This window comes from Aethalodelphis obliquidens, unplaced genomic scaffold (genome assembly GCF_003676395.1).
Source record: "Aethalodelphis obliquidens isolate GAN/ISIS:26980383/991018 unplaced genomic scaffold, ASM367639v1 scaffold18, whole genome shotgun sequence".
Lineage (NCBI taxonomy): Eukaryota > Metazoa > Chordata > Mammalia > Artiodactyla > Delphinidae > Aethalodelphis > Aethalodelphis obliquidens.
The window spans coordinates 4,151,230-4,178,377 of NW_020837962.1; the positions used below are offsets into that span (position 1 = coordinate 4,151,230).

A 27,148-nucleotide genomic window follows, 5' to 3' on the forward strand; every position below is an offset into this window, starting at 1 on the left:
CAGAATAGAGAGCCCAGATATAGACCTACATAAATATACTCAGCTGATCTTTGACAAAGGTGCAAAAGCAACACAATGGAGCCAAGATAGCCTTTTCAACAAATGGTGCTGAAACAACTGGACATCCACATGCAAAAAAAAAAAGTCTAGACACAGGACTTACACCCTTCACAAAAATTAACTCAAAATGGATTGCAGGGACTTCCCTGGCAGTCCAGTGGTTAGGACTCTGTGCTTTCACTGCTGAGGATGCGGGTTCAATCCCTGGTCAGGGAATTGAGATCTTGCAAGCCACGCAGCATGGCCAAAAAATAATTAAAAAATGGATTGCAGACCTAAATGTAAAACACAATTATAAAACTCCTAAGGGACTTCCCTGGTGGTCCAGTATCTAAGATTCCACTCTCCCAGTGCAGGGGGCCACGGTTCGATCCCTGGTCAGGGAACTAGATCACTCATACTGCAACAAAGATCCTACACTCTGCAATGAAGATTCCTCGTGCCTCAACTAAGACCTGACACAGCCAAATAAGTAAGTAAATAAATATTTTAAAATACAAAAACAAACCAACAACAAACCTCCTAGAAGATAACACAGCAGAAAATCTAGATAACCTGGGATTTAATGATGACTTTTTAAATATGACACCAAAAGCATAATCCATGAAAGAATAAATTGATAAGCTGGAATTGATGAAAATTTAAAATGTCTGCCATGCAAAAGACACTGTCAAGAGAATGAAAAGATAAGCCACAGATTGGAAGAAAACATTTGCGAAAGATACATCTGATCAAGGACTATTATCCAAAATACCCAAAGAACTCTTAAAACTCAACAATAAGAAAACACACAACCCAATTAAAGTATGGACCAACAACATCACTGATGAACATAAATGCAAAAATACTTAACAAAATACTAGCAAGCAGACTCCAACAGCACATTAAAAGGATCATACACCATGATCAAGTGGGGTTTATCCCAGGAATGCAAGGATTCTTCAATATACGCAAATCAATCAATGTGATACACCATATTAACAAATTGAAGGAGAAAAACCATATGATCATCTCAAGAGATGCAGAAAAACCTTTGACAAAATTCAACACCCATTTATGATAAAATCCCTCCAGAAAGTAGGCATAGAGGGAACTTACCTCAACATAATAAAGGCCATATATGACACACCCACAGCCAACATCATTCTCAATGGTGAAGAACTGAAACCATTTCCACTAAGATCAGGAACAAGACAAGGTTGTCCACTCTCACCACTATTATTCAACATAGTTTTGGAAGTTTTAGCCACAGCAATCAGAGAAGAAAAAGAAATAAAAGGAATCCAAATCAGAAAAGAAGAAGTAAAGCTGTCCCTGTTTGCAGATGACATGATACTATACATAGGGAATCCTAAAGATGCTACCAGAGAACTACTAGGGTTAATCAATGAATTTGGTAAAGTAGCAGGATACAAAATTAATGCACACAAATCTCTTGCATTCCTATACACTAATGATGAAAAATCTGAAAGAGAAATTAAGGAAACATTCCCATTTACCATTGCAACAAAAAGAATAAAATATCTAGGAATAAACCTACCTAAGGAGACAAAAGACCTGTATGCAGAACAGTATAAGACACTGATGAAAGAAATTAAAGATGATACAAACAGATGGAGAGATATACCATGTTCTTGGATTGGAAGAATCTATATTGTGAAAATGACTGTACTACCCAAAGCAACCTACAGATTCAATGCAATCCCTATCAAACTACCACTGGCATTTTTCACAGAACTAGAACAAAAAATTTCACAATTTATATGGAAACACAAAAGACCCCGGATAGCCAAAGCAATCTTGAGAAAGAAAAATGGAGCTGGAGGAATCAGGCGCCTGGCCTTCAGACTATACTACAAAGCTACAGTAATCAAGACAGTAGGGTACTGGCACAAAAACAGAAATATAGATCAATGGAACAGGATAGAAAGCCCAGAGATAAACCCACGCACATACGGTCACCTTATTTTTGATAAAGGAGGCAAGAATATACAATGGAGATATGACAGCCTCTTCAATAAGTGGTACTGGGAAAACTGGACAGCTACACGCAAAAGAATGAAATTAGAACACTTCCTAACACCATACACAAAAATAAACTCAAAATGGTTTAAAGACCTAAAAGTAAGGCCAGACACTATAAAACTCTTAGAGGAAAACATAGGCAGAACACTCTATGACATAAATCACAGCAAGATCCTTTTTGACCCACCTCCTAGAGAAATGGAAATAAAAACAAAAATAAACAAATGGGACCTAATGAAACTTAAAAGTTTTTGCATAGCAAAGGAACCATACACAGGACTAAAAGACAACCCTCAGAATGGGAGAAAATATTTGTAAATGAAGCAACTGACAAAGGATTAACCTCCAAAATTTACAAGCAGCTCAATATCAAAAAAACAAACAACCCAGTCCAAAAATGGGCAGAAGACCTAAATAGACATTTCTCCAAAGAAGATATACAGATTGCCAACAAACACATGAAAGGATGCTCAACATCACTAATCACTAGAGAAATGCAAATGAAAACTACAATGAGGTATCATGTCACACCAGTCAGAATGGCCATCATCAAAAAATCTACAAACAATAAAGGCTGGAGAGGGTGTGGAGAAAAGGGAACCCTCTTGCACTGTTGGTGGGAATGTAAATTGATACAGCCACTATGGAGAACAGTATGGAGGTTCCTTAAAACACTAAAAATAGAACTACCATATGACCCAGCAATTGCACTACTGGGCATATACCCTGAGAAAACCATAATTCAAAAAGAGTCATCTACCACAGTGTTCATTGCAGCACTATTTACAATAGCCAGGACATGGAAGCAACCTAAGTGACCATCGACAGATGGATGGATAAAGAAGATGTGGCACATATATACAATGGAATATTACTCAGCCATAAAAAGAAATGAAATTGCGTTATCTTTAGTGAGGTGGATGGACCTAGAGTCTGTCATACAGAATGAAGTAAGTCAGAAAGAGAAGAACAAATACCATATGCTAACACATATATATGGAATCTAAAAAAAAAAAATTGGTTTGAAGAACCTAGGGGCAGGACAGGAATAAAGACGCAGACGTAGAGAATGGACTTGAGGACACTGGGAGGGGGAAGGGTAAGCTGGGACAAAGTGAGAGAGTGGCATGGACTTATAACTACTACCAAATGTAAAATAGATAGTGGGAAGCAGCCGCATAGCACAGGGAGATCAGCTCCATTCTTTGTGATCACCTAGAGGGCTGGGATAGGGTGGGTGGGAGGAAGACGCAAGAGGGAGGAGATATGGAGATATATGTATATGTCTGGCTGATTCACTTTGTTATAAAGCAGAAACTAACACACCATTATAAAGCCATTATACTCCAATAAAGATGTTAAAAAAAAAAAAAAACTATGGACCAAAAACCTTAACAGACACTTCCCCAAGGAAGATACACAGATGGCAAATAAGCATATGAAAAGATGATCCATATCATATGTCAGCAGGGAAATGAAAACTAAAACAACAATGAATACCACTGCATACTTACTTAAGTGGCTGGGCTCTGAAGCTGACAACATCAAATGCTGGTGAGGATGGAGAACAACAGGAATTCTCATACATTGTTGACAGGAATGCAAAATGGTAAGACTACTTTGTTTTTTGTCTTTTGTGGCCGAGTCGCACAGCTTTCAGGATCTCAGTTCCCTGACCAGGGATTGAACCCAGGCCACAGCACTGAAAACCCAGAATTCTAAACACTAGGCCACCAGCCAACTCCTGGTACAGTTACGTTAGAATAGGGTTTAGTGGTTTCTTACAAAACTACTTATACTCTGACCACATGATCCAGCAATAGTGCTCCTTAGTATTTACCCAAATGAACTGAAAACTTACGTCCACACAAAAATCTCCACATGGATGTTTATAGCATCTTTATCTACAATTGTCAAAATTTAGAAGCAACCAAGATGTCTCTCTGTAGGTGAAATAAACTGTGGTACATCCAGACAAGGAAATATTATTCAGCTCTAAAGAGAAATGAGCTATCAAGCCATGAAAAGACATGGAGGAACTCTAAATGCATATTGCTACGTGAAAGACATCAATATGAGAAGGCTATGTACTGTGTGATTCCAATTATATGGCATTCTGGAAAAGGCAAAACTACAGAGGCAGTAAAGAGATCAGTGGTTGCCAGGGACTTGGGGAGGGAGGGATGCAGAGGCTGATTACAGAGGATTTTTAGGGCAGTGAAAATACTCTGTATGATACTGTAATGGTAGATATATGTCATCATACATATCTCCAAACCCACAGAATGTACAACACCAAGGGTGAACCCTAAGGTAAACTCTGGACTTAGGGTGATGATGATGTGTCAGTGTAGGTTCATCAGTGGTAACAAAGGTACAATACCATTCTGATGGGGGATGCTGACCATGGGGGAGGCTGTGCGTGCACGAGAGCACGGGGTATTTTGGAAATCTCTATGCCTTCCTGTCAATTTTGCCGTGAACCTAAAACTGCTCTGAAGAATAAGGTCTTACAAAATATGGCTGTAAGGACAAAATCTTCTGTGAAATCCTCTACCCATGTAAGAAGAGCTCACTGCGCCCCCTACTGGTCAGCTCTTCTCTGCCATGGGGTATCTCTCGCGGCAGCTCTGCAAAATCAAGCGTCTTCTGATGGTTTAAAAAGAAGTCTTCTTATTTTTGGTAACTCTGACTTGGGTGTGATGGACCTTAGTTTATCCTCTGCCTTATTTCAGAAGTGGAAGCTCAGCCTCCAGTTGTCTGCCAACCCAATCCTGCAAATTCTTTCAAGGAGGAAGCAGGACCCAGTTTTCGTCGGAGGATGAAGAGGTGGGAAGGCTTGTCTAGGAGGATCTGATTGTGAATCAAGTCCTCGAGTCCCGGAGCTCCATCCTATCAGGGCATCAGATTTTTGTCCAGTAATCACAGACACGGGGAAGGGAGGCCAGAGATGCCCGGAGCCCTACCCCCGTCAACTCCGGCAGATCGGCAGACCCCGATGGTCATGAGAAGGGCCTGGGGGGAGGCGCCCCCCACCATGGTTCTGATTTTCCAGGCCTAGACTGTGATGTCGCTGTATTAACTGGGAAACACCACATGGAAGGTTGCATGGTTTTCTTTCAGATTCCTGGCTGTGAAAGGAGAAGGAATCCAGACTTGTGGGCAGAGACCAGAGTCTCCAGGAGGAAGAGATGGAGGAAGTGATAACCGTTGAGCGAAGCTGCCTAAGTCAAAAGAACAGGGACTCTGGAGCAGCACTGGGTTTAAAATCCTCACAAGCTGTGTGACTTTGGGCAAGTGACTTAACCTCTCTGTTTCTCTTCTTTGTCTGTACAATGGGATGCTGCTAGTTCAACCTTGCAGATTGTTGTTAGTGGGGGCGGGCGGGCAGGCGGGGAGGTTTGACTGAATGAGTTGATATTCAGTGAGTGCTTTGCCCTGTACCCATACAGTTTTTTTTTTTTTTTTTTAATCTATTTATTTATTTATTTATTTTTGGCTGTGTTGGGTCTTAGTTGCTGTGTGCAGGCTTTCTCTAGTTGCCACGAGCAGGGGCTACCCTTTGTTGTGGTGCGCGGGCTTCTCATTGAGGTGGCTTCTCTTGTTGCGGAGCACAGGCTCTAGGTGCGAGGGTTTCAGTAGCTGTGACTCAAAGGCTCTAGAGCGCAGGCTCGGTAGTTGTGGTGGACAGGCTTAGTTGCTCCACGGCATGTGGGATCTTCCCGGGCCAGGGCTCGAACCTGTGTCTCCTGCGTTGGCAGGCGGATTCTTAACCACTGCGCCACCAGGGAAGCCCCCAGTTTTCTTTTAATTGAGATATATTTGACATATGACATTATGTGAGTTTAAGGCCTGGAACATATTAGTTTGATACATTTATATTGCAATACGGTTGCCATCGTAGCATTAGCTAACACCTCTCTTGCATCATATAATTATCACCTAGTGTTGGGAAAAATTCAATCTAGTTTCTTTGCAAGTTCAATGTTTACAATACCATTTTGTTGTCTGTAATCACTGTACTGTGTATTAGGTCTCCAGGACTTATTTCTCTCCTAGTTGCAAGTATACAGTTTTCTAGTAACATTACTATCTATTCTTTGAAGTCCCGGGGAAATCTCTCCTTTGTAAATTGCTCCCAGTGACTCCCCACACAATAACCATTCCTTTCTAACCAGAGCTCTCCTTGGTACATTTCTTGTTTTTTTGCACGTGCATCTCATTTCCCTTCAAGAATTTTAGCTCCTCCAGGCCAGCCCTGTCAGATGTAGTTTTCTGCTTTTCCTCAAAGCATTTAGTAGCCCCCCAGAACACATCGAGGGCCCCCAGGCAGCTGTAAGCTGAAGGGCTGTTTGAATCTTCAGCCCTATGGGGGTTTCTGCGCTCAGCCAGTGAAGATGTTTGAGCTGGAGGATGGGAAGGTGAAATTACTGGTTTCAAAATATAAAAGAAAATGGCCCAAGTCTAAAAGCCTGATTAGGGAATTCCCCAGTGGTTCAGTGGTTAGGACTCAGTGCTTTCAATGCCAAGGGCCCGGGTTCAATCCCTGGTCAGGGAACTAAGATCCCACAAGCCACGTGGCATGGCCAAAAAAAAAAAAAAAAAAAAAGACAAAGCATAATTATTTCCATAAGACATGATGTGTCAACCAGTCAAGTGGGTCTTAATTTAACTTTAACAAAATTACATCTAACTGTTAATTGAGGGATGAACGAACAAACAAATGTGGCTTATCCATTTGATGACACAATATTCAGCTATAAAAAGGAATGAAATACTGACACACACTACAGCATGGCTGAACCTAGAAAGCATGATCTCACTGAAAGAAGCCAGACATGACGGGCCACGTATTGAATGATTCCATTTCTATGAAATGACCCAAAGAGGTAAATCCATGGAGACAGAAAGCAGAGCAGTGGTGACCAGGGACTGGGGTGACAGGAATGAGGAATGACTGCTTATGGGGGGTGGGATTATCTCTTACGGTGATGAAAATGTTCTAAAATTGGTTCTGGTGTTGGTTGCACAAGTCTGCGAATATACTAAAAACCATTGAATTGTGTACTTTAAATGGGAGAATTGTGTGATATATTATCTCAATAAAGTGGTTTATAAAAAAGCACACTTATTGTGGGAAGCAGGTACATAAGAGGAGGGGCTGGTCCACGAGGCCTGCAGGGGCTGACGGAGGTGGTGGCTGAGGAACTCTGCTGCCTGGAGCCTAAACACCAAAGGGTGCAGGTAGATGTGGGGCTTGGGATCACGTGTGAGAGGACCCCCGGCCTCCCAGAGGACTTGCGCCCCTTCTCTGCTGGTGGTCCTAATGTGTGCAGGAGGGAGGCCTTGGGCCTGAAGGATTGAAACACCCCTCAGCTGCTGAGAGCCGTTTCCGAGGTTGGGCTGGCCCTTCTCTTTGCTTCGTCCACCATGAGTGCTGGGAAAGACAAGCCCAAAATCAGACCTCAGAACTCGATAGTGGTGACGGTTGCACAATGCTGTGAATGTATTCAACGCCACCAAATCGCCACTTTAAAATGGTTAAAATGGTAAATTTTATATCTATTAGACCACACACACAAAAAGGTAAACGATGCTATGTTGCCTTCTGCCCTGAGAGCTTCATTTCCAAGGCTTGAAGAGGCAAACCCTTTTTTTTCCCCCAGGCTGAAAAGGGATTTTCCCCCCTCACTGGTCAGAAGCCCCTCCCTCCCTCCCCGTGCTAAGAACTTTATTGGAGGCTCTTGACTGGCTGGGTCTTCGCCCTGGAAGCCACCTCCGCCCCTTCCCATCCCCAACTCCTGTGCTGGGAGTGTGAATTGAAGCTAAGCCCTCCGCTTCGGGAAAGAAGGTTCCTTTCTGGGCTGCTCTGAGCCGCTCTGGAGAGAGAGGCTGGCTGTGTCTCCCTCGGGCCAGCGGCAGTGCCAGCGTCCATGGGGCTCCTTGGTCTGGTCCTGCTCTGGGTGCTGACGGCCGCGACTTCAGGGAGTAAGTAAAGCTGCTGCAATCCTATTCCTTCCGGGGTGGAATGGCGGCAGCCCAGATGCACTGGGGACAGTGTTTTTACAGCCAAATGTATGTTTACCTGTCCTTCTGCTGCCTCCCTTGGTTTTGCCTTTCATGGGGAAAAGGAGGGAGAGATTACAGGTGGATCCCTCATCTCTCACTCCCAACTTTCACCAACATCCTCTGGAAACTGAGACCAGATCTGAAATCCTGAGTGAGGAAATGCTGACTTCCAGGCCCCTGAGCCTGGGTGCAGGGATGCTTAGCTGTCTGCAGGGATACTAATACTCCGATGCAGGGTAACAATGTGGAATGAACTTTACTTTGTTGTCTATTTACTGCAGGAAGGTACAGGACAGTGCTATCCATTAAAAATACAATGCAAGCCAATATGTAATTTAAAATTTTCAAGCAGCCACACTTAAAAAGTGTAAAAAAAAAAAAAGCAAGTGAAATTAATTTAATAATTATTGTACTTAACCCAATATATCTAAAATATCATTAGAAAATGTAATTGATATAAAAAGTATTAACAAGATGTATTTCCTGTTCCTTGAAACCCAGTGTGTACTTTATACTTAGAACATATTTCAGTTTGGATGCCAAATTTTCATTGCAAATACTTGATCTCTTTTTAGATTTCTTAAAATTTCAAGTTGAAAAAGTACTTTTGTATACTAAGTTGTTTCAAACATACTTAAAAGTTTTCCAATAACTGACTTGAGCACAGTTTTTAATTTAAATTTAATTAAAGGTTTCTTCATAACACCAGCCACATGTGAAATGTGGCTGGTGGCTACTGTCCCAGACAGTGCAGGTCCGATCACAGCTGTTTTACTCACTGTATTTTCACCTATTTGCCTCTCACACAGCTGGTGTTTAGTGAATCTTGTGCTGGCTGGATATATACATGAACGGGGATCACAACTGACACCTGAGAAAGCTGAAATGAGACTTGATTTCATTTCTGCAATGAGATGACATCAATTTCAATCCATTTCAGATCTCTCCCTAGAGGTGATGGAAAGATTTATTACCTCCCAGCACTCACTGTTTTTCCCTTCTTGGTTGATTTATTTAGTAGGATCATCGAATGGTCTTTGTTTTTCTGAAACCTTTTTTAAACTTGAGATATGTCTTTTTGAGTGCTTGAGAAATGGAGGGGAAACAGACTTGGTTCGAGCAGAACGCTCTGAGAACACACTTTACTCCTGGGAGCTCGTGTTGGACCTGGGCTTGTAGGCATCACTGCCCTCGCATAGCAGGGCTGAAAAGCAGATGTAGAGGTTCGGTGGAGCAAAGAAGCCAGAAGGCTGGGTCTGTGCACAACTGGGAGTTTAAAGATTATGCACACACATGTTCAATCTGACGCCCAGGGTCCAAGTGATCAGAGTTGAAAGAAAGTTGAAAGGAGACTGACTGAAATGTCTTTGAAATGTGATTTTAGCCATTGATATTCTACTTTAATGCAAAGAGCATTTTGTTGGATGAGCCAAAACATTCAGGGGGGGAAAAAACCCTGCCAAATACCCTAACATGTTCTATTATTTCAAAGGGTTTAAATGGAATGGTATAAAATGCACTTTCCCCCCATTCTGGGCAAGTGTATTTTTCTTGAGGGATTAAACAGGGTGGTATGTGTAATGATTACCAGTTGAGGCACAGTGGGGTGGTTTTGAGGATAGAAATGGTATTATTGGAACGTCATTGTATGAAAGTGCCTGCAGATGGACCCCTGACTAAGGCTGTTCTGGAAGGGTATGGGTGATGCCCAGGAAATGCCCAGGCGTGTGGTTGGAGGGAAGGACAGATGAGGAGTTGACAGGCGGAAATGGGGAGGCTTTCAGGTGACGTTGGGACAGGCAGATGGAGAGATGCTGACCCTTCCCAGGCAGGAGGTCTGAGGATCCCCTGCAGAGTGTCCTCAGCAGACTGAGGAGGTCCCTGGCCGTTCTGTTCATACTCTGGTTGTTCTGCAGCTTAGATGGTGGCTAAATGAGGTATTACGAGATCTGCTGGGGAGCCAAACTAGATAAGCGTCCTTTATTGCTGTAGCCTCTGGGTCTTGCCTTTGTTGGTTCACCTGTTCCTTTATTCACTCACTCATTCCTTCATGATAATGTAGTGGTTAAGGCTGTGGACTCAGGGTGCCTGGGTTGAAATGCTGGCTCCCCTCCTAACTGTGTGCTCTCAGTCTCTATGCCTCAGTGTCTTTATCTGTAAAATGGGAGTAATAATTGCCCTTACCTCAGGGGACTCTCAGGAGGTTGAAGGCGTTTAATGTATAAATTGCTTGGAACAGTGCTTGGCGCACGGTAACTGCTGTGCAAGTGTTAGTTGTATTCATTCATTTAATCATTCCAGTCTGTCCTGGGGATCAGGAGCTGGGGGATACAGTTTTGACAAATGTGACCAAAATAATGAAATCATTAAAGTTTCACAAGCCTTATGAAGAGAATAGGATGCTAAGATAGACTACCAGGTCTGTATCAGAGATAGACACTGAGAGGTGAGGTCAGGGAGAGATGTTTTATTGATTGATTGATTGATTGACTGATTTGGCTGTGCTGTGTCTTTGTTGAGGCATGTGGGATCTTTAGTTGTGGCATACGGAATTTAGTTCCCTGACCAGGGATCGAATCCAGGCCCCCTGCACTGGGAGTGCGGGTCTTAGCCACTGGACCACCAGGGAAGTCGCTGGGGAGAGATGTTTATGCTGAGGCCTGAAGGAGCCTAGGATGTGAGAGCAGGTGGAAGAGTGTTGAGGCCAGAAGGAACAGCATGTGCAAAGGCCTTGAGCTGGAGAAGGACCAGCATGGCTGGAGGTCAGGAGTGGGGGTGAGATGTGGCCAGAGGGGCAGACAGAGGCCAGCTCTCATGGGAAGGCTTTTATTATGAGTGCATATGGGTTGGGGTGGGTGGGGTGAGAGACTTAGGGGCTGTTAAGCAGGGAGTGATGTGACTGGATTTAGACTTTTAAAACTGTGGGGGATGAACCGTAGACATGGGGGATAGTTAGGAGGCTGCTGCAGTTGTCTAGGTGAGAGAAGATGTGGCTTTGCCTAGAGTGATGGTGATGGAGATGGAGAGAGAGAAGGATGGAGGGAGGGAGGGAGGAATGAATAGAGGTGGGGATGGATGGGTAGAGGGAGGGAGGGAGGGGTAGATGGATGGAGGGAGGGAGGGAGGAATGAATAGAGGGGGATGGATGGGTAGATGGAGGGAGGGAGGGGTAGATGGATGGAGGAAGGGAGGGAGGAATGAATAGAGGGGGGATGGATGGGTAGATGGAGGGAGGGAGGGAGGGAGGGGTAGATGGATGGAGGGAGGGAGGGAGAAATGAATGGGGGGGATGGATGGGTAGATGGAGGGAGGGAGGGGTAGATGGAGGGAGGGAGGGAGGAATGAATAGAGGGGGGGATGGATGGGTAGGTGGAGGGAGGGAGGGAGGGGTAGATGGATGGAGGAAGGGAGGGAGGAATGAATAGAGGGGGGTATGGATGGGTAGGTGGAGGGAGGGAGGGATGAATAGAGGGGGGATGGATGGAGGGAGGGAGGAATGAATGGGGGGATGGATGGGTAGGTGGAGGGAAGGAGGGAGGAATGAATGGGGGGGATGGATGGGTAGATGGGGGGATGGATGGGTAGATGGAGGGAGGGAGGGGGGTAGATGGAGGGAGGGAGGGAGGAATGAATAGAGGGGGGATGGAGGGAGGGAGGGAGGGATGAATAGAGGGGGGATGGATGGGTAGGTGGAGGGAGGGGGATGGATGGAGGGAGGGAGGGAGGGATGAATAGAGGGGGGATGGATGGGTAGGTGGAGGGAGGGGGGATGGATGGAGGGAGGCCTGATGGAATTGGCACCACTTGCTGGCACATGGGACTTGGGGTGATGATAAGGGAAAAGAGGGGAAGCACACACGACTCCCAGGTACCAGCTCTAGCAATGGGATGACGGTGATGCCAGTGCCCAAGATGGGGAAGAGCAGGGTGGGGACGGGGCAGGGAGTCACTCCCAGCCCCATGAGAGAGAGGAGAGCTGGAATTATCTCTTTTTGTCCCCTTGGCCCCCGGACCCTTAAATGTCCTCTTTCAAGAGCAGGTCAGCAGCCCACGGGGTGGGGCGGTCGCGAGCCTCCTCCTGGCCTTGCCCTGCTTCCATCTGATTTGTGATTTCAGAAATTCCAGACTCGCCGGTGGAGCAGGCGGCCTCCTGCATGACTTCATGCTCAGGTGAGCAAGTCTCTCCGGAGACCTTATCACACTTCTGGTGACCCTGAACCTGAGACAGGGCCAGTAGGTGGTTGGGGAGGCGAAGCTGACCACTGCCAGGTGTGATTAGGGACAACCCCAGAGGGCCTTGGCCACATTCCCAGGGAGGCCATTTGGGAGGAGCAAGACCCGTTCTGCAAAGGCCACCAAGTCACCAGCATTTAGAGAAGCAAATAGCACCCTCAGCTTAAAATGGCCTTAAGCCATCCCAGCCCTAAGGCCCCTGGGCTTTTTCCTCATACCTTGTGGTCTCCAGGTGGAGTAAAAGACTTCAGCCAAGTGATTCTGTTTGCATCTCGGGGTAGAGTAGATTAGAGAAACTTGGGGCAAATTGTTTGGAAAGAAGCGTTTTGGGAATGTGTGAGATGTGGTTATATTTGAGCACAAAGAAATTAACATGAATATGTTAATTCAATTCCAAGCCCAGGAAAAGGGTGAGGTGTCATAATTAGTAATTTAATAGTATTTTGCAATTGGTCCGCTGGTCTAAATAGAAGGTTCAAGAATCATAGACTCTGATAAACCATAATGGAAAAGAATATGTAAAAATGTCTATATGTGTATAACCAAGTCACTTTGCTGTACAGCAGAGATTGGCACATTGTAAATCAACTAGATTTCATTAAAAAAATAAAGAAGGGAGGGAGGGAAGGAGGGAGGGAAGGGAGGGAGGGAGGGAGGAAGGAAGGAAGGAAGACAACTGCTCCTTAGATCTGATCTTCCCCAGAGCACCTACTTCACCTCCCCAATACCTCCAGACTGTCCAGCCCTACAGCTCTGTTTTCTGTAAAGATCAGGATAATCTCTCCAACCCACCTCCTGCCCCCACTGATAACCACCAAGGCAGTAGGTGAGGAATCAGACTGCCAAGGTTTGGATCTCAGCTGTGCAACCTTGGGTAAGTTAGTTAACCTCTCTTAGCCTTGGTTTCCAACTCTGTAAAATGGAGAAAATAAGAGTGCCCACCTCAGAGTTGTTATGAGGCTTCCATAAGTTAATATAAAATAGATCAGTGGTTCTCAACAAGGATGATTGTATCTCCCAGGGACATTTTGCAAATTGTGGAGACATTTTTGCTTGTCACAACTGGGGTGTGCTACTGGCATCCAGGGGGTAGAGGCTGGAGATGCTGCTAAACATCCTGCAGTGCACAGCAGAATTACACGGCCCAAAATATTAATACTGCCGAGGCTGGAAAACCCTGATGTGTGTAAAGCTCTCAGAAGAGGGCCTAGAACATGAAACACTGGGTAACATTTACTAAGCACTTATTGTTATTATCTTTATTTTCTCCTTCACTCTCTTGGGGTCTGCAGCCACCCAGCCTTCCCCTGAGCTGGGAGCAGGCAGCTCATGGACCAAAGGAGAGAGGGAGGTGGCAGTAAGGATGGCTAGGTAGTCCAGGTGGAGTTGAGTCTCAAAAGGTTTTGGATTGTCAAGGTGACACTGCGTCCTCTGCCCTCCAGGTTCAGCTGATCCCCACCTCCCCCTGGGCACCAGATACACCTATCACTTTTCCACCAACACCAGCACCAGCCTGCAGGGGGCCCAGGAGGAAGGGAGTGGCCTTGGTCTCCAAGGCTTGGTCACCCTTGATGTGCTTGGCCCCTGCCAGATGGCTTTACGGGTGAGTATCTTTGGGTAACCAGGAGGTCACATTGACATGGGGGACGGCCAAGGGGAAGCCACAGTCCCCTGAAATTTCCCATTTGTCTGATAAATGGAGAGGAGCTTTCTGAGGAATCTCAAATTCAGCGAGTGGGGGCTCTAGAGTAACATGAGAACGTGGTGTCATTTTGGTTGGAGGAGGTACCATGGTAGGTCCAGTGGGGGGAGGAGCGGGGGTTAAAGAAGGAGTGAAGGGTATTTCTTGGAGCAAGTAGAGCCACAGGATGGGGACAGGCTGTGTCCTTGGGAGGACTGAGAGTCACAACTGGGGAAGCTGCAAGTCCCAGGGGTGAGCAAAGTCAGAGCAAGTTAAGGTCTTGTAGACAAAGGAGCAGACTAGGGTGGACACCGAAGACCTGGTTGGGGCCTCCAGGCCTCCCCTGGGTTCCTTTGTATAGGCACACCTCGGAGATACTACAGGTTCGGTTCCAGGCCACTGAAATGAAGCAAATATTGAAATAAGGCAAGTTACACAAGTTTTTTGGTTTCCCAGTGCATATCAAAGCTATGTTCACCCTATACTGTAGTCTGTTAAGTATGCAATAGCATGATGTGTAAAGAAAGTACATGCCTTAAATAAAAAGTATCTTATTGCTAAAAAATGCTAATTATCATCTGAGCCATCAGTGAGTTGTACTATCTAATAGTAACATTAAAGATCACTTACACAGCTCATGCTAACAAAATAATAATGAAAAAGTTTGAAATCTTTTTAAAATTACTAAAATGTGACACAGAGACAAAATGAGCAAATGTTCTTGGAAAAAGTTGTGTTGATAGATTTGCTTGATGCAACCTTCAGTTTGTACAATAAAAAATGCAACATTGGGCTTCCCTGGTGGCGCAGTGGTTGAGAGTCCACCTGCCAATGCAGGGGACACAGGTTCGTGCCCCAGTCCGGGAAGATCCCACATGCCGTGGAGCGGCTAAGCCCGTGAGCCATGGCCGCTGAGCCTGTGCGTCCGGAGCCTGTGCTCCGCAACGGGAGAGGCCACAACAGTGAGAGGCCCGTGTACCGCAAAAAAAAAAAAAAAAAAAAGCAATATCTGGGAAGCACGATAAAACGAGGTATGCCTATACTGGGCAGTGGTGGTGTTAGTACTGGCTTCAGTCAAGGTGGAATTATGAGCTAGATTCTCTTGGTGGTTGTAGGTTTCTTTTTCATCAAGATTTTCCTGAAGTTCCTCCATGTTCTTGCAAGTGGAAATGCCTGCCCATTCTTCTCTGTCCCCTTTCTGATGACTCTCATGTGTTTCCTGGACAAACCCTCCCACCCTGCCTAAATGGTCTCTTAGTTTTCATTAAAGTCTTATGTCCTACTTGGGAAGCGTTTTTGAACTGGCTGGAGCACTTGCTGACAAGAGTTTCTCAAAACTGCTTTGGGGGATTCCCTGGCTGTCCAGTGGTTAGGACTTGGCGCTTTCATTGCCAGGGCTGGTTGGGGAACTAAGATCCTGCAAGCCGGGCGGCGCATGGCAAACAAACAAACAAACAAAAACCAAAACCCAAACTCTTTTGTTATGTTTCATGTAGACCTCCGGATGGGGTCTTTTATGGGGTGGCTCTGAGCTGCCTCTGAATTCTTAAACTATCCGAAATGTTAGTCCTGGTCAGAGCTGCTACTTTACTAGTCTTTGCTGTCCTTTAATGTCTATCAAAACACTAGTAGTTGTTTTTTCTGCAGGGCCAGTTTTCACAAGGCAAATTGTGTACTGCGGTTTTAATTGCTTGTTTGCTTTGTTTTTAGCATTAATAAAATTGATAATGTCTAATGTTGGCAAGGGTAGAAAGAATTGGCTCATTTCAAAGATTTGTGGCACAGGGACTTCCCTGGCAGTCCGGTGGTTAGGACTCCGCGCTTCCACTGCAGGGAGCACGGGTCCAATCCCTGGTCGGGCTATTAAGATCCCACAAGCCACGTGGCGCAGCCAAAACAAAAACCAAAAAAATCTATTTGTGGCATAAATGGAAAATTTACAACCACTCAGGATGCAATCAATTAAATATATTTTTGAGGGAAAAGGGTGAAAATAAGTATTGAGAACAATGAATTTCACTGATTAAACACTCCTCTGTAGCCACCCCCAGATCACGAAACCCCCATAACCGCCCTCATTCTCTCTTCCAGTCACTTCTGCCAAAGGCTCTCCTGAGTTCTAGCACCATAGATTAGTTTTGCCTGCCTTTGAACTTCTCTTTAAATATTTATTTATTTATTTAGGCTGCGGCCGGGTCTTCATTGCGGCATGCGGGCTTCTTAGTTACGGCATGTGGACTCTTAGTTGCAGCATGCAGGCTTCTTAGTTATGGCACGTGTGATCCAGTTCCCCGACCAGGGATCGAACCTGGGCCCCCTGCATTGGGAGCTCAGAGTCCTACTCACTGGACCACCCGGCAAGTCCCTGAACTTCTCTTTAATGGACTCATACAGGATGTTCTCTTTTGTGCCTGGCTGCTTTTTATTTTGATTAAAAAAAATTTTTTTTTATTGGGGTAAAATGTACATAACATAAACTTTACCATTTTAACCATTTCAAGTGTACAATTCAGTAGCAATAAGTATATTCCTAATGTTGTGTAACCATCACCACTCTCCGTATCCAGAACATTTCATCATCCTAAACAGAAGCACTGTACCCCTTAAACACTAACTCCCCTCTTCTCCTTCTCACAGCCCCTGGTAACCTCTATTCTACTTTCTGTCCCTGTGAATTTGCCGATTCCAGATGTCTCATGTAAGTGCAGTCACTTATCACAAACAACTCACGATCAACCTGTGACCTTTTGTGTCTGGCTTCTTTCACCTTTTATAAGGTCTTCAAGGTTCATCCACATTGTAGCATGTAGCAGAACGTCATTACCCCCCCCCCCTTTTTTTTTTAATATGATACTTCCCAGCTTTGTTTCTTTTTAAATATTTATTTATTTATTCTGGCCACGCCGGGTCTTTGTTGCAGCATGCAGGCTTCTTCGTTGTGGCATGTGAACTCTTAGTTGCAGCATGCATGTGGGATCTAGTTCCCCGACCAGGGATAGAACCTGGGCCCCCTGAATTGGGAGTGTGGAGTCTTAACCACTGGACCACCAGGGAAGTCGCCCCCACCTTTATTTTTAAAATATGTTGGTGTTGTATTTTAATTCAAAGTGTATATTTTTATTTTTAAAAATTTTTTGGCCACACCACACGGTATGTAGGATCTTAGTTCCCCGACCAGGGATCGAACCCATGCCCCTGCATTGGGAGCATGGAGTCTTGACCGCTGGACTGCCAGGGAAGTCCCCAGGACTTCATTCCCTTTTAAAAAATTAGTTTTTATTTTTTTAGTGTAAAAACCCTATAAAGTTTACCTTTTTTTCATATTTATTTATTTATGTATTTATTTGGTTGCGTCGGGTCTTAGTTGTGGCAGGCAAGCTCCTTAGTTGTGGCTCACAGGCTCCTTATTTGCAGCTCTCTGACTTCTTAGTTGCAGCACATGGGCTCCTTAGTTGTGGCAGTTGAGCTCCTTAGTTGTGACTTGAGGGCTCCTTAGTTGTGGCTTGCTATCTCCTTAGTTGCGGCACACGGGCTTCTTAGTTGCGGCATGCGAACTCTTAGTAGCGGCATGCATGTGGGATCTAGTTCCTGGATCAGGGATAGAACCCGGGCCCCCTGCATTGGGAGCGTGGAGTCTTAACCACTGCACCACCAGGGAAATCCCAATTTACCCTTTTTTTTTTTTTTTTTTGGCGGTACGCGGGCCTCTCACTGTTGTGGCCTCTCCCGTTGCGGAGCACAGGCTCCGGACGCGCAGGCTCAGCGGCCATGGCTCACGGGCCCAGCCGCTCCGCGGCATGTGGGATCTTCCCGGACCGGGGCACGAACCCGTGTCCCGTGCATCAGCAGGCAGACTCTCAACCACTGCGCCACCAGGGAAGCCCCAGTTTACCCTTTTAAAGTGTGCAGTTCAGTAGTTTTTTTTTAAAAAAAAATCTCTCTCCTGTCTCTCCTAAACTTTTAAAACATATGCTTTAAAAATACAGTTATCATGGATAGCTTTCAAGCAAGTGGTCAGACATAAGCGGTATTGGTAATGTGGCCGAGGGATTCATTGTCCTGGACCACATCTCAGTGTCAAGTGGAACTGTCTTTCACCCTAAGATTTCAAGCCTGGGTTACTGGGGAGGTGACAGACCCTCTGTCGGGGGAGGGGAGCTGGTGTTGAGGAGACAGGGGAATTAGGTTTTAGACAAGATGAATGAGGACTGGTTACTTTGAAAAAGTGAAATCACGGGGCAGTGAAACCATGTGATACTGTAACGGTGGATACGTGTCATCATACATTTCTCCAAACCCATAGAATGTATGACACCAAGGAACCCATATGTATACTACGGGCTCTGGGTGGTAATGACGTGTCAGTGTAAGTTCATCAGTTGTAACAAATGTTCCACGCTGGTGGGGATGTTGATACTGGGGAGGCTGTGCATCTTTGGGGGCAGGGAGCATACGGGAAATCTCTGTACCTTCCCTGCAGTGTTGCTATGAACCTAAAACTGCTCTCAAAATACTCTAATTAAAAAAAAAATGAAACCAGTCAGGTTAGGGATGCAGGTTTTAGGGGTGATTTTATTCATCTTTAGAGAGCCCATCTTTTGCAATAAGTACACACACACACACTGACCCTCCCAAACACACACGTGCAACCATGGTGGTACTGGGACATCCAAGTCTTTTATTCAAGATGACAACGCTTTTTTTTTGGTTTGCTTTGCAATCCTAACTTAGTTTTGTTTATACCGTGGAGCTGTATGAATCTCTCACTCAAAGTTCCAGGGCCTTTTGGGGCAAAACGAGAAGCTAATGAGAACTTTCTGTACATTGAGTGGGGAGCAGAGGTGCCTGGCTATTTAAATTATTTATCCCTAGAGACATTCGGCATCTACCAGCCCAACACTAGACTCTTCCGCTCAAGGGATGGATCTCTCTGCCTAACCCTCCACATGGGTCATGCTGGGTCCCAGAACTACTTTAGGTGGTGCCGGTGCTGGTGCGGGCCTGGAATTCCCCAGGAGAGGTCACCAGCTCTCCGTGCTTTCTGCTTCAGCTCCAACACTTCCAGGTGACATCCATTCTGGGGTCCAAGGTGGAAGTTCTGAAGGAGTCAGAGAGTTTGAGGTAAGACGCTGGGCCTTGCTCCCGATGGGGCTGGATATGTGAGCCCTGCTCCCTCTTTCAATGGCCGCTGGGCACTGGGTGCACCAAATTATATTGGAAGAACCCGATTCGGGTGACCCTGCTGCAGCAGAAAGAGGCTGTCTCGGACTGAAGTTCAAAGAGGGTTCCACCTTTGTTTTGACCGTGGAAACTCTCAGACCAGACCATTGATGAGGACCATTGTGAGCTGTCCGTGATGTGGGAGCCCTGAATGAGTCCACATTGCCTCAGGCGGCCTTCCCTCATCTGGTGGAAGGAACTCGCCCCATATTTTCCTGGCTGTCACGCCCAGCGTGTCCAGATTTTGTGTCTGCCCAGCACCCTCTGGCCTTAATCCTTAAGAACATTCTGGAAGACACTGGGCACCCATTGAGGTCTGCCCTTCTCCTTCCCCACCCCCGCTAAGATGGGGGTTTTCCTGGAGACCCATAGCTTCTCCCTTCCCAAGCCAAGCTCCCCTTTGTGACCCAGCCAAGCCTGGAATTCTCCCTGGGCTGTGTTTCCCAGGGCTCCCGGCAGCAGCGGCTTCAGTGGCCTCAAAGCTCAGTCCAGCCACCAGCCTGAGGACAAGCCCATCTCCACAGATTCCTCTTCCTTTTTTATTGCAAATTCATTTGTTAAAAAAATAAAGCCTTTGTGTGGGTATACAGGCATGGGGGATGCCGCTGTGGGGGCAGATGGAGGCCTACTGAAAAGCTTAGGGTGGTCTTCTCGGAGGGGACAGCCTGGGCTATTGTCCCTGGACGCCTCATCAGAAATGCGAGTGGGCAGGGCTGTCAGCTCCTGAGAGACCAGACTGACACTAGCTATTCTGGAAGGGGCGGGCGCCATTAGCATTTCTCTAGCCCGAGGCCTGAGGCCCTGGGGGCTGCCTCCAGTGGGGGTAGGGTTGGGGGCCCCAGACTCCACTGGGAGCTGGAGAGGGGGCGGTAGCCTCCCCTGGGAGATTCAATAGGGCCACTTTTATCCCTCAAGGTTCTGCTTGCTGGCTAGCTGGTGGGGTTTGGGGTTTTAGCAGTTTCCCCTTTATCGTGGGGCACCTCTCTCTTCCACCTCCATCCACTGTCCACAAAGGTGGGCACTCCCCCAGCCCTCACCCCCGACCTGCCCCATCCCCTCCCTCACCAGGCCATACCAGACACAGACTCCTTGTTGTCAGGCTGGGGGTGGCGGGAAGAGAGTATTGTGCTGAACTCTGGTCCCAGCTCCTCGCAGGCTGGCTGTGTGATCGCCTCCGGTAGCTCCCTCCACCCCATTTCCTCCTCTGTACAGTACTGGAGTCTCAGACACTTCCAGCTCAGGGTTCCTGAGACCTGTGACTGAGCCATCCTGCCCGGGTTAGAATCCCAGCTGTGGCCCTGAGCACTCTGCGCCTTAAGCTTCCTCATATACGGCGCGAGTGGGGGCTGCTTCCTCCCTGGTGAGCTGGGAGAATGAGAAGCTTTGCAATGCAGGATGCCCTTGGAAGCTCAGCTTGTTGTTTATTCAAGCTGGGTTGACACAGGTACATTTCCTCCAAGTGGCCGCAAGGTTGGGAGCAGCTTGGAGCAGAGAGTTGGCTGCCTCCTGTGTTGTTTGAGAAGTAGCTGGAGAGCTGAGCTGAGGAGGGGAAGCGAGACCATTTGGGGCGATATGGGGGTACCTGGGTGCTTCCCACGGGACTGACCTATGGGGTGGTGCGCAGGAGGGTCAGGGATGTTCTGGCCCTCTTGCGGAAGAGGTGGCCTGGGACCTTGGACCACCTCCCCCTGACGCCTGGTCCCCGCGCAGTGCCGCTCTGGGCCGCGTGCCGCTGCGCTTCGTCCTGCAGGCAGGGCGCGTGGCACGCCTGTGTCCTGGCCACCCCGAGCCGCGCTGGACGCTGAACGTGAAGCGTGCTGTGCTGAGCCTCCTGCAGGGTCGCCCGGGCACCCGCAGCCCCCAGACCGTCGAGGAGGTGAGGTTCGAGCCTGGAGGGGGTGGGTGGTCGAGTGAGGGGGGAGCAGGGGGCTGACTGGGCCCCGCTCGCCCAGGAGGATATCCTGGGCAGGTGTCCCACCATGTATCAGCAACGCGGAACCAGGCTGCACAAGACCAAGGACCTGGCGCGATGCTCCCTGCGCAGGGTGCGCGCCTCCCTGCGCTCCCAGGCCCTGCCCGCAGCGGAGGTGAGTACTGTGCCCGAGACCCTCCCATCCTCTTTGCAGTGCCGCCTTCTTTCCCCTCCTCCCTCCTTAGCCCCCCTCCCTCCTTAGCCCCCCTCCCTTTTCTTTTTATTCTCTGCTCCCCTCCCCCCTCCATCTCTCAGCCCTTCTGCCCACCACTCTGCTCCCCTCCCGCTGCTTCTGTCCATTCCCTTCCCCCCACTTCTTCTCTCATCCTCTCCCTCCACCCCTTGCCCTACCCCCTCTTCTCCCCTCCTCTCCCCCTCTCCTCCTCTTGGGTCCGTAGCTCCCTGCAGGTGAAAGTGTTGTGTAAATAGTAAGCAACTGTATAAGGATAAGGGATGATCACTGCTAACACGGTTATACAAAGCCTCAGCGTCTGGAGGCTGATGCAGGACTGCAGACTCTGGTGTTATTCATTTTCCAGCTGAGGCTTTATCGTTCCTCTCCTTGGGGTTACTGCTTACTGCACGTTCTTGCTTTTCTTGGCCTTCCACCTCTCTCTGTGGGGAGGGGGTGTGCTGAAGCTCCCCCGCAGCGGGCTCCCCCCCCACAGCCTTGGCCCTTGCTGCCGGTTTCAGGGGCCCCGGGGGGGGGGTTTCCCTCACTGCCAAGGCCTGGCCTGAGCCTCCGCCTCTTCCCCCCACGGTCCAGGAGGCCTTCCGCCTGACCTGTGTCCAGAGTTTCCAGGCCGGAGTGCTGGGGGAAGCATCCTGCATGGAGCTGGACACCGTGGGGCCCCTCTCCGGGGAGGCGAGTGCTGTGCAGATGCGGACCCTTTCCTCGCTCACCCTGCTGTATGAGATGCCCCAGGACCCGGCTGTCGCAGGTGAATGAGGGTGGGTACAGGGACCCTTAGTTGAGCCTCACAGCCTCCCCTGGCCAGAGGGGCTCAAGCAAGCCTAGGCTCCATCCCTCTGTCCCTGTCTGGACACTCTTGAACTGTTTCTGAAAGTGGCCATCGTCAGGAGAGTGAGCCTCTCTTTCTAGAAGTTTCTCTCGGCTCACATGGCCCAGGCTTGGTCTTGGCCTCCTCCCTGGGTGGTCCTCAGTGGAGATGGAATCTTCTGGTTCCCAGCTTTTGTGGGAGAATCCACCTTACATCTGATGACCTTTCAACCTGACCATTTTGGGGGCAAACTGACTCAGGTTTCCTGATTTTCTGGAAAGTTCCTGCCAACATGTAGCCTCCCCTGGAGCTTGGGTCCCTTCTATGATTTCGCACAGAAAGAAACAAGCAAGGCATGCATCTGAGGAAAAGAGTTGTTTGTTTTTGTTCTTGTTTTCCATGATGGAAAAATGGCTGTTTCCCTGAATAATGAAATAAGGGTAGTTAGTTCTTACTGCTGACAGTTTGGAAGGATTTACTGTGGGCCAGTATCTGTGCTGAGGGCTTTATGGGGCTTATTTAATTTAATTCTCATCATGACCCCATTAGGAAGTTACTGTTATTATTAGTTGTATTTTTCATTTAAGGAAAATGTTTCCAAGAGATAAAATGACTTGTTTGAAGTCACAGAGCTAATGAGAGCTGGGACTTGGACCCCCGGGGTCTTTTCTGTAGCCCTGGTGGGTTGAATCATGTTTGCCTCGGAGGACAGACTCCCTGCCTGCACCACCCTGGGGAGAACCCAGCAGGTGGGGACTGAGGCCCTGGGTCTTCCCAGCATTCCCTCTGGCTCCACGGAGCCCAGGCTGAGATCCCAGGCTGACCTGCCCCCTGAGCCCTCCCTCAGGCACAGACACTGGCAGTGACTGGGACATCTAGTGTCAGGACCTGGTGGTTCCCCGTTGAGTGGAATGACCTTTTCATACATACATTTTTTAAACAGCTGTAGTTGAGATGTAATTCACATACTGTGCAACTCATTTATTTAAAGTGAACAGTTCAGGGAATTCCCTGGTGGTCCAGTGGTTACAACCGGTGCTTTCACTGCTGGGGTCCTGGGTTTGATCCCTGGTTGGGGAACTAAGATCCCCGTAGCCGTGTGGTGTGGCCAGAAAAAGAAAAAAAAAGTAAAGTGAACAATTCAGTGGCTTCTAGTAGAGTCAGAGTTGTGCATCTATCATCACAATCAACTTTACTACGTTTTCATCACCCCAGAAGAAACCTTGCACCCATTTGCTGTCACCTCCTGTTCCCCCAGCTCCTGGCAACCACGAATCTACTCTCTTCATTAGTCCATTCTGGACATTTCATGTAAATAGAATCATATAGTATGTGACTTTTTTTTTTCTTTTTTCGGCCGCACTATGTGGTATGCAGGATCTTAGTTCCCTGACCAGGGATCAAACCTGTGGCCCCTGCAGTGGAAGTGCCGAGTCTTAACCATTGGACTGCCAGGGAAGTTCCCAGTATGGGGCCTTTTATGACTGGCTTCTTTCACTTCCCAGAATGTTTTCAAGGTTCATGCATGTCGTAGCATGTGTCACAGCTGAATAACCCTCCATTGCATGGATGAAGATTTCATGTTTTCTCTGTCAGTCCCAAGAGGGCTTTGGAGTCAGCTTATTTGGCCATCCCTTACTGATGGGCACATAGGCTGTTGCCCGTCTTTTGCTGTTAGCAGTAACACTGCCATGATTTTCCTTATGCATGTTCCCCTCACCTGTTGCCAGAAACATGCTGAAGGAAGCGTTGGCAGGGTGAGGGGGTGGCTCCCAGGGGTCCTTCTACTCACTCTGGCTTGTCCCCCATGCGGTCATCCCTGGCCAGCACTTCCCATCTCAGATCCAGACGATGGAGACTTAACCCCAAGCAGCCTGTTGTACGAATGGGAGGAGACACCGTCCCAGGCTACGGTGGCCATGGTGGCTGCATCAGTGAGGAAGCTGTGCCTGGCTCAGACCACAAGCTTCGAGGTAAGTGGCTTCTCCAGCCACAGGCCAGAGTCTGCCTGGGGCCTGGCTCCCTGGGACACCTTCCTCTTCCTACCAGATCCTTTACGGTCTACTTGCTCAGATGTTCAGTATCAGGATTGCTGTGTACTGTCGGGTAGGTTGTGCACTGCACAACTATGCCTGGTTGTGAAGGCAAAGAAGGGGAAGAAATCTAGCTGGTGTGTGCAAGCCTTGGCCTAGTGCAGGTTGGATATGAGCTTAGAGGAGGCCTTTTTCTCCTCTGTCTGTCTTTGGGCAAATGGTCCTTTTGGGCTCATGGACTAACCTTCTGGACCTGGCCTGTCCTAGAGATCTCTCAGGAAATCTCCAGCCATACCCAAGCCTCAGCATTGAGGAGTTTCCACCAAGTCAAAAACACATGGCCCAGGCCTTCCTTGGAATTCCCAGCTGTTTAAAGTCAAGGGGTGGACATGATGTCAAGGTCTCATAGCGCAGAGTTTCAGAGGTCTCTGAGACATCTCTCTGGTTCCCTCCTTTGTGACTGATGACAGTGTTTCTGAGAGTACCAAGGCCATGCTGTGATGATGTGCCTTCTCCCTGCCTGTTTTGTTCTGAGACAGAGCCCTCCACCTGCCTGTAAGAGAGCCCTGAGGAAGGCTTAATGCCCTCCCTGGGGAAAGAAAATGATGCATCTGGGCTCCGTGTGGAGCCTGCCTTCCCACGTTCTCCTCCTGATGGGACCTTCCACATCACAGGAACAATGTTCCTATTGGCAGGGCCCTGGCTTGCCTAGCCTGTGAACTCTTCGGTTTGTTCAGCAAGATGACGGGCTTACTCTGTGCCCTTATGACGAATGAGACAGAAATAGTCCCCGCTTTCCCAGAGCCTAAGATCCAGCGTGGGGGAGATGGATGGTAACCACTGCAAATGTACAAGGGTTTTAGCTGTTGATGGGCACTGAGAGAACAGAGCGGGGATGTGGCTGAGGGGCCAGGGGTCTAGCAGGGTACGCTGGAGTTGAGACCTGGGCTGGTCCCTTGGGAATCCAGGGGACTAGTGCTCCAAAAGGAGGGTTTGGCCAGGGCCAAAGTCCTGAGTCTGAACCTCGCTGGGCATGTTTGGGGAGCACGCAGCTCAGCCTGGCTGGAGCTCGACGGTGAGGACCGGTGGGGTCAGGTCCTGCAGGGCCTCGTGGTCAGGATGCCTTCCAGAACATTCTAGGCCCATAGTAATCTTTGTTGTAACATCCCTGCCATCCACAGCTCAGGGCTGGATGTCACCAGTGACATTTTGGGGACTTTCACTGTGTCCACTATTTCTGCCCATCTCAGCATTGCTGATGACTTCAGCGTGAGAACCCTAGCCTTTCCTGGAAGGCATTAAAGATGCTGGGATTTTTCTGATTCAAGTCCCAGGGCCTGTGTGCCGAGGAGAGAAGCATGGGGTGTTTTTACTTTGATCCCACAACAGCCTGGGAGGGTTCAAAGTATACTTGCTTGTTGATTTGGGATGCCGCAAATTTATAAATGCCTGTTTCACTGGCTGCTTTTATAGGACCGAGGACTTGGGGGCTGTCATGTGCCCAGCTGGACAGAAATAGGTCGTTCCAGGTGTGGACAGGGCTGGGTGCGGCCCCACTTCTAGGCATGGTGCCAGGTGTGCCAGGCACACCCCCTGCCCTCCGGGCAGCACTTGGGTAGGGGGCCTGTCAGATATATGGATGCCCAGACCCCAACCTTTGACGTCCTGGCCTGGCAGGTCTGGGCTGGGAACCAGGCATCTGGGTGCAAAGCTTTGTGTTTCTTGGTGTAGCTCACGTGAAGTCAGTGGAGAAGGATGTTGTGAGGCCAGTGCCCGTCCAGCCCCAGCCTCAGATCCGGGAGTGCCTTTACTGCCGGAAATGTCTCCATCCGGAATTCTCAGCACCAGAGGCCCTCGTGGATGCCTCTGGCTGCGTGAGGCGAAGCGTTTAGTTCAGAAGAGAACAGGGCTGGGGGCATCCAGACTGGGGTTAGCCCCCCTCGGTCCCTGGGGGGCTGGGCTGAGATGGCTCAGACACTTGTGTCCTGCTCAGATGCAGGAAGCAGAGCCAGGTCCCACTGCGCCTGGGATCATGGGCCCCAGGGGGCTGGGGAGACAAGTAGAGAGGGGAAGAGGGGTGAAGGGGGCAGGTGGGGGAGGCATGGGATGCCGTTTTAAATGATGGATGCCTGGGAAGGCCTCACAGGGGAGGTGATGTTGAGTAAGGACCAGAAGGAGGTGAGGAGTGAGTGGGGTGGATAGGGATTTGGGGGGGGGGACTGCCAGAGGGGGCGGGTCCAGCACGTGCGCCAGGGCAGGAGCTGCACGGTGAGCGAGTTTCAGCACCAGTTTGAGTGGCAAGGAGGCCTCGTGACTGGAGCGGAGTGGGAGGGTGAGAGGGGACAGGGTCGCCCCCTTAAGGGGGCACACAGATTGCTTTTTTTTTTTTTTTTTTGCCTCACCGTGCGGTATGCGGTATCTTAGTTCCCCGACCAGGGACTGAACCCACTCCCCCTGCAGTGGAAGCACAGAGTCTTAACTACTGGACCGCCAGGGAATTCCCCAGATTACTTTTACTCAGGGTAAATGAGGAACCTTGGAGGGTGTTGTGATCTGATGTACATTTCAGTGCTCACATTCTGGCTGCCGGTGGAGAATGGACTGAGGGCCAATGGGATGTCGGGAGACAGGTTAAGAGGCTGTTACAGTAACACAGGTAGGAGATGAAGGAGGCTTGGTCTGGGGTGACAGCGGGGGTGGGGTGGGGAGAAGAATCAGATTCAGATATAACGTGGAAAAAAACATATCTAAGAATATGTTGAATATGTATAAAATATGTTGAATATGTCATCAGTAAATATAGACTAGTGTATATGCACATACCGAATGCATGTTGAACACTCACACATGTACA

The 27,148-nt window shown here is 48.3% G+C and overlaps 2 protein-coding genes across 2 annotated transcripts in view; both read left to right on the forward strand.

Moving 5' to 3' along the window:
• The first annotated feature begins 19,213 nt into the window (after window positions 1-19,213).
• On the forward strand, window positions 19,214-22,209 carry LOC113626594 (vitellogenin-like). The gene is made up of 4 exons (XM_027118349.1): window positions 19,214-19,227; window positions 20,999-21,164; window positions 21,241-21,375; window positions 22,027-22,209. Exons 1-4 carry the CDS (start codon window positions 19,214-19,216, stop codon window positions 22,207-22,209), a joined length of 498 nt encoding a protein of 165 aa, XP_026974150.1.
• A 1,525-nt stretch (window positions 22,210-23,734) lies between these two features.
• Window positions 23,735-27,148, forward strand: part of LOC113626595 (uncharacterized) — an 83,728-nt gene continuing 80,314 nt past the window's right edge. The window contains exon 1 of the mRNA XM_027118350.1: window positions 23,735-24,234. Within this exon, the coding sequence (XP_026974151.1) occupies window positions 23,827-24,234 (408 nt within the window). The 5' untranslated portion in view covers window positions 23,735-23,826. The remainder of the gene's footprint in view (window positions 24,235-27,148) is intronic.